At 42.7% G+C, this 12,510-nt stretch overlaps 1 protein-coding gene across 3 annotated transcripts in view; it reads right to left on the bottom strand.

Moving 5' to 3' along the window:
- LOC120937413 (deleted in malignant brain tumors 1 protein-like) overlaps positions 1–12,096 on the bottom strand; it is a 116,933-nt gene extending 104,837 nt beyond the window's left edge. For all 3 annotated transcript variants that reach the window (XM_040350629.1, XM_040350630.1, XM_040350631.1), the window contains exons 1-2: positions 12,011–12,096; positions 8,949–8,987 (exon numbers count right to left, since the gene is read on the bottom strand). In XM_040350629.1, coding sequence (XP_040206563.1) covers positions 8,949–8,987; positions 12,011–12,059 — 88 coding nt within the window. In that variant the 5' untranslated portion in view covers positions 12,060–12,096. The remainder of the gene's footprint in view (positions 1–8,948; positions 8,988–12,010) is intronic.
- Between the last annotated feature and the right edge of the window lie 414 nt (positions 12,097–12,510).

Genomic DNA, 12,510 nt, shown 5'->3' with positions numbered 1-12,510 from the left:
TATAGTTGGGCCTCTGATGTGATAGGGATCTCAGATGGCAAACTGGGGCACTCTGATGTTAAGGGGATCTGATGTAATAGAGGAACTCTAATGTGTTTGGGGGCTTCTGATGTAATGTTTATTTCAACAATGCAGTTGTTTGCATTGTCACAGGCTCAGGTTTCCTATTGACAAGTAACATTTATATTTATTACATTTAAAACTGGGGTGGCTCATGTCATGTGTCATGTCAGCTAATGTGTCTTGAGTCATGACAAGAAAAAAAAAAATGAAAAGCACTAGCCTATACATCAGACCAAATAAAAGAGACAACTGAGGGGGCAGAAGGACTTGCTTTCAAAAGAGGGAAACTCCCTCCAAATGTGGAAACGTTAAAGGGGTTGTAAAGGAAAAAATGGTTTTCCCTAAATAGCTTCCTTTACCTTAGTGCAGTCCTCCTTCACTTACCTCATCCTTCCATTTTGCTTTTAAGGCTAGGTTAACACTGCTGCGAATTCAAAATTTTGCGGCTGCGGTTTTGCCGCGATTTTGCCGCGATTTCGGCCGCGATGCAGGGTTCAATGTAAATCGCGGCTCGAAATCGCAAAAAGTAGTACAGGAACTACTTTTTGAAATCGGTGCAGCGCCGCAGATGTGGCGTCGCACTGATTAGGACGGTGCCATTGCCGACAAATGCCGCCGATTTGAGATGCGATTTGACATGTGAAATCGCATCTCAAATCGTACCCAGTGTGAACCTGGGCTAAATGTCCTTATTTCTTCTGAGAAATCCTCACTTCCTGTTCTTTTGTCTGTAAATACACACAGTAATGCAAGGCTTTCTTCCTGGTGTGGAGAAAGCCTCTTGAGGGGGGAGGGGGCGAGCAGGCAAGTCAGGACACTCTCTACTTTGCAGATACAGAAATGAGCTGTGTGTTAGTGGGCGTCCTGACATTCCTGCTCGCCCCCTCCCCCCTCAAGAGGCTTTCTTCACACTTTTTTTTAATGTCACAATGTAGAGAATACGATTTCCTATCATCTGTGCCCAGTCTTGCCACACAGAGTTAATCCAGCGCTGAGCAATACTCTTTTTATTGTTTAGTGAAATAAAACAGACTTCCAGATAAAACCAAAGTCCTTGCTTTGAGTGACAGGTTATTTTCATATCTCGTGCACTAGCTTGCAGACATGCACAGCTTCTGTAAAAAGTGCCCAATTCACATCCCCCTCCCCTCTCCTCCTCTCCTCTCCCCTCCAGCTCTCCTAGGATTGGCTGTCTTTCCTGTGTTTTGAGTAAATGTTTTCAAAATATGGGGTGATTTACAGTTCAGTGTGATGAGGAAATTCTCCAGGGAACAGCCATCAGAATATACATAGACACGTGATTAGGGGAGATGTATTTAGTCCGAGCTTGAGTGATTGAGTCTTATTATTGTTATTATTGTTATATTGCAGTGTGTGTCTGAGGTCACCTGATCACATATACAAAATTCCTATATTACCAGGATGTGTTATGTGGGGGAGGGGTGAATTTCTCACTTTTTATACTTATACCCAGTAAGGCTGAATGAACTTAGGGCTGGTTCACATTAGTGTGATGTGCGAGATCGCAAGTGATTCGCACCGCACTACTGTTCATCTCACATGCGAGGCAATTTCAGCCATACAAACTGTATGGCTGAAATCGCATCACTTTCGGACCGAACACCCACAGGACCATTTAGGCTGTATGCTTTGAGGCTTGGTTCACACTGGTGCAATTCGGGAACCCTGCGTATAAACCGCTGCGGGTTCCCACATCGCACCCGACTCGCATGGCAGTTTACACTGCCATATGCAAACTGCTGGGGAGTGTCATACAATGGTAATGACACTCCCATTTCAGCTCAAATATCGCACTGTGAACTGACAGTTAGGACATGAATCAGATCGCATGGGTGTGAACACCCATGCGATTCTGGTGTGGACCAAAAAATGGGTCCTGTGTGTGTTTGGTCCGAAAGTGATGCGATTTCAGCCATACAGTTTGTTTGGCTGAAATCGCATCACACAATCGCATGTGATCTGAACAGCAATGCAGTGCGAATCACAGGAATGCAGAGTGTACAGTGGTGGGTAGTACGTGCAGGATGGTGTCAGGATTGTGGCTAGTGTCAGATAATTTTTTTATTTTACAATTAATTTTTTTTTTCAAAAGGTTTTTTGAGACCAGTGGATTTTTTTAATTTTTATAAATTTTTACAATTAAATTTTTTTACAATTTATTTTTGCACTATTGAAGGGAGGGTGGGGTTTCCCAGTGCTTTTGGGAAAGAGGGTGGGGGGATGGGGCAATGGTCGGTGTCAGTGGATGGTGTCAGTGGTCTGCGTCAGTGGTCGGCGTCAGTGGTCCGGCGTCAGTGGTCCGGCGTCAGTGGTCCGGCGTCAGTGGTCCGGCGTCAGTGGTCCGGCGTCAGTGGACGGTGTCAATATTTTTTTTTTTTTCATGTTTTTTTTTTTTTTTACAATTTCATTTGTTCTTCATTTTTTTCACAATCATATTGTGTCAATGTCAGTATTTTTTTTTAATCTTTTTTCTACAGTTTTTTTTTTTAATATTCATTGCAGTTTTATTTTTTATGAGCTCTGTTGGGGGGCTTTGGTGAGATGTCAGGGGTCAAAACAGACCTCTGACATCTCCCCTTTGAGACAGAGAACAGGAGTTAGGTAACAGATTCCCCACTCCCTTTCTCACATTGAAGATGAATGGAGGGAAGACAGCATCTCCCCTCCATTCATAAACTGAAGCAGAGTAACACACAGGTTACTCTGCTCAGTTATCGCAAGACATAGAGAGAGCGTTTGGTAACGTCTTGTGTGGACCAAAAAAAGGGTCCTGTGCGTGTTTGGTCCGAAAGTGATGCGATTTCAGCCATACAAACTGTATGGCTGAAATCGCATCACACAGACATCGCATGTGATCTGAACAGCAATGCGGTGCAAATCAAAGTAATGCAGAGTGTACAGTGGTGGGTAGTACGTGCAGGATGGTGTCAGGATTGTGGCTAGTGTCAGATAATTTTTGTATTTTGCAATTAAATTTTTTTTTTTCAAAAGTTTTTTTGAGACCAGTGGATTTTTTTTATTTTTATAAATTTTTACAGTTTAATTTTTTTACAATTTATTTTTGTACTATTGAAGGGAGGGTGGGATTTTATTTTTTAAATATATTTTTTCACAGTGCTTTTGGGAAAGGGGGTGGGGGGATGGGGCAATGGTCGGTGTCAGTGGTCGGTGTCAGTGGTCGGTGTCAGTGGTCGGTGTCAGTGGACGACGTGAGTGGACGGCGTGAGTGGACGGCGTGAGTGGACAGCGTGAGTGGACGGCGTGAGTGGACGGTGTCAGTGGTCGGCGTCAATAGTTTTTTTTATTTTGTCATGTTTTTTTATTTTGTCATGTTTTTTTTTATTTTTTACAATTTCATTTGTTCTTCATTTTTTTTTTTCACAGTCATATTGTGTCAATGTCAGTATTTTTTTTTTTTATATTTTTTCTACAATATTTTTTTTTAATATTCATTGCAGTTTTATTTTTTATGAGGAAAATATATATAGTTGCGCTAAACCAAAAGAAAAAACATATTTTGTGCTATCAGTGAAAACGCACATCAGATAAACACATAGCCCAAGATTGAACCGTGTGTGTCTGATGTTGATAAATATAGGTGTCGACGACAACACAAATCTATAGGTATATACACTCAGATGTAATAACAAAATACACCAAACATTTAAGTGCAATTCACCACATTAGGCAGATATGACACTGATCAACCTAGTGAATATGTAAACAAAGATTCCAGTCCATCTAGTAGATGGGTGAGATAAGGTGTACAAAAATTAAAAATTAAAGGGATAAATAAAAATAAAGTCCCACTGAATGTAGAAAGTCCTTAGTTGAATAGCTGGTATACACCCGTGCGCACTCCAAAGATTAATGAAGCCTCGTGATCCCAAGAACTACTGTGAATCCGCCACCTTTAGTCAAAGAATCTGCTTATCAGAGCCAAAGGTCCTCATGGACCAAGTACAGCATATAAAACCGGCAGGGAACTGGTTAATACTGATTTGGCAAAGATCAAAGGCACTCCACATGAATCACTCGGTCACTCAATGGCATGGATCATATAAGGAAAGAAGGGCCTCACATAGCATAAAACCAGAGGATACTTTATTGTAGACAAAATTTAAAATCAAACACTCACATTTCGGTAGATATATTGAGCCTGTAGCACCGGCCAGACGCTAACAGGCAAGCCACTCATGTAGAGATACTGCGATAGAGGGGGATGACGTCAGCACGCCGCTCGCTTTGCCCGACGTGTTTCGTAATAGGTCACTTTGTCTCGGGGCACGAGCGGCATGCCGGGTCATCCCCTCTTATAGACAACACATATTGTGATTGAGCCAAGCCTCGTTCCGGATTGCGGGCGCACGCGCGTTGTAAAACACAGAGGAGTCACACCTCGCCTGCGTTCCACTATTGGGCCAGTCTCCTGTCTCATTCGCTAGCACCAGAGTCCCTCCCACGGGCGGGTGGGCCAATGGCGCAGAGGGACATGTGTCCAGCCCCCGGAAGGAGACTTGGAAATTCCGTGTCCCGGATGTAAATAAAAAGCTGGTTCTACGGGGACATATACGAAAGATTGAATGCATTCTGACATAAATTAATTAAACAATCGCAATTAAGCATAATTATTAAAACTCCTCATGCCAGCATGAATTAGCAACATTTAAGCATAATAATCAAAACCGTTAAAACATATTAAAAACACCATTCGCACGATTGATGGCTAGATTGGTGACCTATTAAAATACTCATAGCACCGGGATGAACTCTGATTTAACCCTGTGTTGGAGCAAAACTAATTGCACCATGGGATCGCCCCACACGCACACGGGTACAGATCCCAAGGGAGGACTCCACATCTGGGGCCGCATCGAAGGTCACCCCCTCATACTCCAGTACCGAATCCCATAACCTTACAGGGCCTTGTTACTAGAGCATTAACTCTACTTGTTACTAGAACATAACACATTAATACGCACACAACATAAATGCTAATTCCAAATGAAACCATCATATGTATACATGCATGTGCTTACCCACAATCAAACATTCCATGGTTCGAATACAATTCGGATGGGGGGGGGGGATTCAGGCAGATTTGTCACCCCTCTCCCAACCTAGGAATTGTTGATGAAGGCATTTATGTCGGTATCTACATTGAGTCCATACGGAAGGTAAGTTCTCAACCTATGGATCCAAGACATTTCTGAACTGGATATCTCTCTAACAAGAGAACTCCCCCTCCAATGCGGCTTGTACTTGTCTATACCAATAAACAGCGTACCAGAAGGATTCCTATCGTGGACAAGGTCATAGTGCCTAGATACTGAGTGGTTGGGGAAACCCTTCCTAATATTGGCTATATGCTCGTTGAGTCTGATCCTCAATTCCCTTTTGGTCCTCCCCACATATTGAAGTCCACAAGGACATTGGAGAAAATATACGACCCCCTTGGATGAACAAGTCACAAAGGGCTTAACCTCATGGGTCTTACCAGTGTTCGTGGAAATAAATTGTGTAATTTTGCGATCCTGACACATATTTAAGGAGCACACTTGGCACATCTTACATCTATGGTACCCACTAAGGCCTTGCAAGAAGGTTCCTATTTTCCTTTGGAGGGTCCTTATTTTTTATGAGCTCTGTTGGGGGGCTTTGGTGAGATGTCAGGGGTCAAAACAGACCTCTGACATCTCCCCTTAGAGACAGAGAACTGGAGTTAGGTAACAGATTCCCCACTCCCTTTCTCACACTGAAGATGAATGGAGGGAAGACAGCATCTCCCCTCCATTCATAAACAGAAGCAGAGTAACACACAGGTTACTCTGCTCAGTTATTGCAAGACACAGAGAGAGCATTCGGTAACGTCCCATTCAATGTCCTATTCAGAAAAGGAAAGGACCGGTAAATTACATATATACCGGTCCTTTCCTCCGCTCTCCATCCTGACAGATTAACCCCCCCAGCCCGCGGGAGAGCAGAGGAGGGGAGTCGGCTGCGGGGGACGAGGGGGGGGGGGTGCGTAGGAGGAAGACACAGCGGGTGGATACGGAGGAGAGAAGGGAGGACATAGAAGAAGGTGAGGGGAGTTGGTGGAGGAGAATACGGAGGTGATCGGTACAGCGGAGGGACAGCCATGAGCACCGATCTCTCTGCATGGCTTTAGCTCAGCCGCTTCTGCTTCTCTCCCTCCCCTGGCTTTCCGCGGAAATTTTTTTTAGGGGGGTTCCGTGCTCACAGCTGTCCTCGCCGCACCATCATGCCGACTGTCACTGGACAGTGACACATGAATTGACAGCACCCATGAGCGCGCTCTTCTTCTCCTGTGCGCACCCTTTTCACTCTGGCCAGGCGCGAGTGTAGAGCGCCGTACATCAGGCCCGCCCATTGAATCCACAATTTTACGGAGCTCCAAATAAAGAAGGGGGAGATATTTGAAAGGTAAGGATACATGCAGGAGGCATGTATATCCTTATAGATGAGCAGTTTGCCATTACTTTAACCACTTGCTGCCGGCTGTACGACTTTGTACAGCCACAGTGTGGATCTCAATTGCCAGCGGCAGCGCGTGCTTGCCCGCCGCATCACTGAGATGCCGATGCGTGTGCCTGGCGGCCGTGATGTCGGCCGGGCACCCATGATCGGCGGTTACACAGACAAGGACGTGGATCTCTGTGTGTAAACACAAAGATCCACATCCTGTCAGGGAGAGAGGCGACCGATGCTGTGTCCCTTGTACATAGGGACACAGATCGGTCACCTCCCCCAGTCAGTCCCCTTCCCCCACAGTTAGAAACACTATGCAGGGTACACATTTAACCCCTTCCTCGACCCCTAGTGTTAACCCCTTCCTTGCCAGTCACATTTATACAGTAATTAGTGCATATTTATAGCACTGATCGCAGTATAAATGTGAATGGTGCCAAAAATGTGTCAAAAGTGTCCGATGTGTCCGCCATAATGTCGCAGTCCCAATAAAAATCGCAGATCGCCGCCATTACTAGTAAAAAAATTAATAATAAAAAATAATAATAATGCTGTCCCCTATTTTGTAGGCGCTATAACTTTTGCTCAAACCAGTCGCTTATTGCGATTTTTTTTTTTTTTACCAAAAATATGTAGAAGAATATGTATCGGCCTAGACTGAGAAAAAAAAATGTTATTTTTTTTAAAATTTGGCTATTTATTATAGCAACAAGTAAAAAATATTGTTTTTTTTTTAAATTGTCGCTCTTTTTTTGTTTTTAGCGCAAAAAATAATACCGCAGAGGTGATCAAATACCACCAAAAGAAAGCTATATTTGTGGGGAAAAAAGGATGTCAATTTTGTTTGGAAGCCACGTCGCACGACTGCGCAATTGTCAGTTAAAGCGACACAGTGCCGGAAGCTGAAATTTCACCTGGGCAGGAGGGGGGTATATGTGCCCAGTAAGCAAGTGGTTAAAAAAGATGAGAGTGGGTTTACATCCACTTTAAACAAAAGTTTTACCTTTTACTGTCAAAAAAAAAAAAAAAAAGTTTTACAGTTCCTGCTACTAAATACAGCAGTAATAGCACTTAAAAAAAAAGATTGCTAGTGATGCCCACAAGGCACAGATGAATTAGATATTTGTGACATCAAGTCTGAGATAAACACAGTGGGCCAGATTCTCAGAAGAAGTACGCCGGAGTATCTACCGATACTCCGGCGTACTTTCAAATTTCCCACGTCGTATCTTTAGTTTGAATTCTCAAACCAAGATACAACGGCATTTGGGTAAGATCCGACAGGCGTACGGCTTCGTACTCCTTCGGATCTTAGGATCAGGGCTGTGGAGTCGGAGGAAATTTTGGGTACCTGGAGTCGGAGTCAGAGGAAAATTTTGGGTACCTGGAGTTGGAGTCGGAGTCAGCAAACAATGCACCGACTCCAACTCCGACTCCTACTAAATTTAGATTGTCGGAACATTTAGGAGTCGAAACATTTATCTACCGACTCCACAGCCCTGCTTAGTATGCAATACTTCGGCGCCCGCTGGGTGGAGTTCACGTCGTTTTCCGCGTCGGGTATGCTAATTAGCTGTTTACGGCGATCCACGAAGGTACGCGCGGTCGTCGCATTCTCTTACGTCGTCGCTAGTTGGCTTTTCCCGGCGTATAGTTAAGGCTGCTATTTCATGGCTTATATTTAGACTTGCCATGTTAAAGTATGGCCGTCGTTCCTGCGTCGAATTTAAATTTTTTTTTTTTTGCGTAAGTCGTCCGTGAATAGGAAAGGACGTAACGCACGTCGCCGTTCAAAAAATTACATCGGTGCAACGTCATTTCGCGCAAAGCATGGCGGGAAATTTCCAAACGGAGCATGCGCAGTACGTTCAGCGCGGGAACGCGTCTAATTTAAATGATACACGCCCCATTTAAATTAGGCGGGCTTGCGCCGGACGGATTTACGCTATGCCGCCACAAGTTTACAGGCAAGTGCTTTGTGAATCAAACACTTGCCCGTAAAACTTGCGGCGGTGTAACGTAAATGCAATACGTTACGTCGCCGGAATTCTACGTGAATCTGGCCCAGTAATTTGAAATTCTTTTTAATACTGCCCAATTTTGGCCTGCACTTTGTTAACCAGCAGAAGACAAGGATGGGTCGTTAAATTCTGTGACTGGTACACATTCAAAGGTGCAGGGCTGAAGAAACACCACGCTGGCATCAAACAGACTGACCAGTTTTGAGAACACTGAGAAGAGACCATATTGATTTAGACGGAATTAGTACTAATTAATACCAAGGAATATTTTCTGCACCTTAAACATAAAAGAATAAAGACTGATCACATTTCATTATAGAATATGATATGATATGGAATGATATGATATGGTACCTTGTATAGATAAACTTTCTGTTGTAGAACTGGTGCCTCCTAAAAGGAAATATACAGATCTGTAAATATTTTATGCAGTTCAGATTACCTAACCAAGTGTAATCTTCTTTTTTTTACTGTAAAATCCTTAGATTAGTAAATGTGCACTTTGAAACATAAATGTGCATGTGTAAAAAATTACAACAATTTGCTTGGAGCAAAGTGAAAATTAGAGCATAATTAATGATGTTGTCGTAGCACTAAAGCCCTGTACACACAATCAGTTTGTCTTTTGAAAACAGACCGATAGACCAATGGGCCCCATCGGTTTGTTTTCCATTGGTGAAAAAAAATAGAACATGTTTTTAGAAAAAAATGATTGTGTGGAAGTCCATCGGTCAAAAATCCACGCATGCTCAGAATCAAGTCGACGCATGCTCGGAAGCATTAAACTTAATTTTTCTCAGCATGTCGTAGTGTTTTACGTCACTGCGTTGGACACGATAATTTTTTTGACCGATGGTGTGTAGGCAAGTCTGATGAAAATCAGCTTTATCGGATATCCGACAAAAAATCCATTGGATTAGATTCCATCAGATATCCGATCGTGTGTACAGGGCTTAAGGCATGTATTGCTGTAATGTGACAACTTTTTTCAAATGCTCGCTTAATATTGTTGTGCTTTTGAATGTGAATGTACAATGAATGTGAATATGAAACCCCATTTTTTTTATCTCTTGATTATAATTCCTATATTAGAATAGACATGTGCATTTGTTTTCGTCCAAATTTCTGGGATTTTCGCGTTCGTTTTAACAAACGATAACAAACGTGTTGAATCCAAAATCGGAAAGATCCGACATAAAAAATGCTTTATTTTCATTTTGTTGCGACAACAGTTCGATATAGACAATAGCGATCTGTGTCTATTGAATCTGCGATCGAATGTGCCTAACCTAACTCTATTAGTCTGAGATTATTCGACATAGAGACATTGGGCCAGATTCATGTAGAATCGCGGCGGCGCAACGTATCCTAGATACGTTACACCGCCGCAATTTTTCATCGCAAGTGCCTGATTCACCAAGCACTTGCGATGAAAACTACGCTGCCGGCCTCCGGCGCAAGGCGGGCCAATTTAAATGGGCGTGTGCCATTTAAATTAGGCGCGCTCCCGCGCCGGACCTATTGCGCATGCTCCGTTTCTTAACTCCCGCCATGCTTTGCGCGCCGTGACGTCATTTTTTTGAACGGCGACGCACGTAGCGTACTTCCGTATTCCCGTACGGCTTACGCAAACGACGTTAAATTTTTAATTTCGACGCGGGAACGACGGCCATACTTTAGACAGCAATATACTTGCTGACTAAAGTTAGGGCACCAAAAAAAACGACTAACTTTGCGACGGGAAACTAGACTAGCGGCGACGTAGCGAACGCGAAAAACCGTCGTGGATCCGCCGTAACTCCTAATTTGCATACCCAACGCTGGTTTACGACACAAACTCCCCCCATCGGTGGCCGCAGTACTGCATCCTAAGATCCGACAGTGTAAAACAATTACACCTGTCGGATCTTAGGGATATCTATGCGTAACTGATTCTATGAATCAGTCGCATAGATAGAAACAGAGATACGACGGCGTATCAGAAGAAATGCCGTCGTATCTCATTTGTGAATCTGGCCCATAGAGAGAAAAGATTTGACATTATAGAGACATGAAGATTCGAGGAAGCAGCGAAAAACATACGATAGCCACAAATGGACATTTATGGTCAAATGCTCCGATCATAGGCTATAGAAGAATTCTAATGTTGGTTGACTAGTAATAATAATTAGTAAAAACAATTATTACTAGTCATACCCCTTTAGAATTCTACTATAGCTTGTAGGCTGAACATTCGACCGGAAATGTGCGATTGCCGCGTTGTACAGTTGAGCTGCTTCGTCGAATCTTCTTAGAACATTCGACGGACACCATGAGCCTTCAATGACAGATTCGACCTTAATTAGTTTGGTTTTTCGGACGAATGCATTTTCTAACAAAATGAAATAAATAAAAATAAATTTAGGGAGTAACTAAATAAATGTATTTTTCGGACGAAAACAAAATACCAAAACAAAATATTTCAGTGTGCACATGTCTAATTTAGAATGGCTGCTCGCCACCCCTAAGATAAAGTATAAGGAGCAGATCCACAAAAGAATTACGCCAGCGTATCTCTTGATACGCCACGTAATTTCACATTTTGCGCGTTGTATCTTTGTTTTGTATCTACAAAACAAGATACGACTGCATCTCGGATCGATCCGACAGGCGTACGTCTTAGTACGCCATCGGATCTTAGCTGCATTTTTTTGGCGGAGACTAGGTGGCGTTTCCGTCGATTTCCACGTCGAGTATGCAAATGAGCTATTTCCAGCGATCCACGAACGTACGTCCGGCCGGTGCATTTTTTTTATGTCGTTTGCGTTCGGCTTTTTTCGGCGTATAGTTACCCCTGCTATTTGGTGGCGTGCTCAATGTTAAGTATGGCCATCGTTCCCGCCTCGCATTTTGAATTTTTTACGTTGTTTGCGTAAGTCGTTAGGGATTTGCGTAGAATGACGTCACCGTCGTAAGCATTGGCTTGTTCCGGTTTAATTTCGAGCATGCGCACTGGGATACCCCCACGGATGGCGCATGCGCCGTTAAAAAAAAACGTTGTTTACATCGGGTCACAACGTATTTACATAAAACACGGCCCCATCACATCCATTTGAATTCCGCGCCCTTAAAGATACACTACGCCGCTGTAACTTATAGCGCAAATTCTTTGAGGATTCAAAAAACAAAAAAAGTTACCGCGGTGTAGTGTATCTTAGATACGCTATGCCCGGCGGAATAATGCGCCGATGTACGTGGATCTGCCCCTATGTATTTAAACAAACATACATATATCACAGTGCAACCCTATCATAAATCGCAACACTGTGCGATATTAGGAAATCAATTGATGAATAACACTACACAATATAAACAGAAAAGAAAAGTTATTAAATATTTACATTACAGATACAGATTGATCCAAACGTTTGAATTACCTGACTGAAACAGAAGTCCAATAAGAAGTATTTGCTCTAAAGTCCCCATTGTGAAGAAGTCTATGTTCTAGTAAGTATGAGAGTTTTATTTATATGTTACACAATTTACCGCTCCTTTTATTTTTGCTGACACGTTTATTGATTAACTGATTAATTATTTAAAAAGAACACAATAAAAAAGTACAGTAAGATTTTAAAATGTGCTTTGGATTTATTAGTTGATTTATTACTTGATTACCATTTCAGGAAACAAAAGATCACTCTTTCCATCAATATGTGTGAACTCTTATGAATACTAATAAATGATAGGGTGTACATACACTACATTGTCAAAAGTTTTGGGATGCCTGCCTTATAAATGCACATGAACTTTAATGTCATCCCAGTCTTAGTTCGTAAGGTTCAATATGGAGTTGGTACACCCATTGCAGATATAACAGCTTCAACTCTTCTGGGAAGGCTGTCCTGTCTTGTGAGGAGGAGCTGAGTGCATCCTGGTG

The sequence above is a fragment of the Rana temporaria genome, chromosome 4, assembly GCF_905171775.1.
Source record: "Rana temporaria chromosome 4, aRanTem1.1, whole genome shotgun sequence".
Taxonomy (NCBI): domain Eukaryota; kingdom Metazoa; phylum Chordata; class Amphibia; order Anura; family Ranidae; genus Rana; species Rana temporaria.
This window is presented reverse-complemented; position numbering and strand designations above follow the sequence as displayed.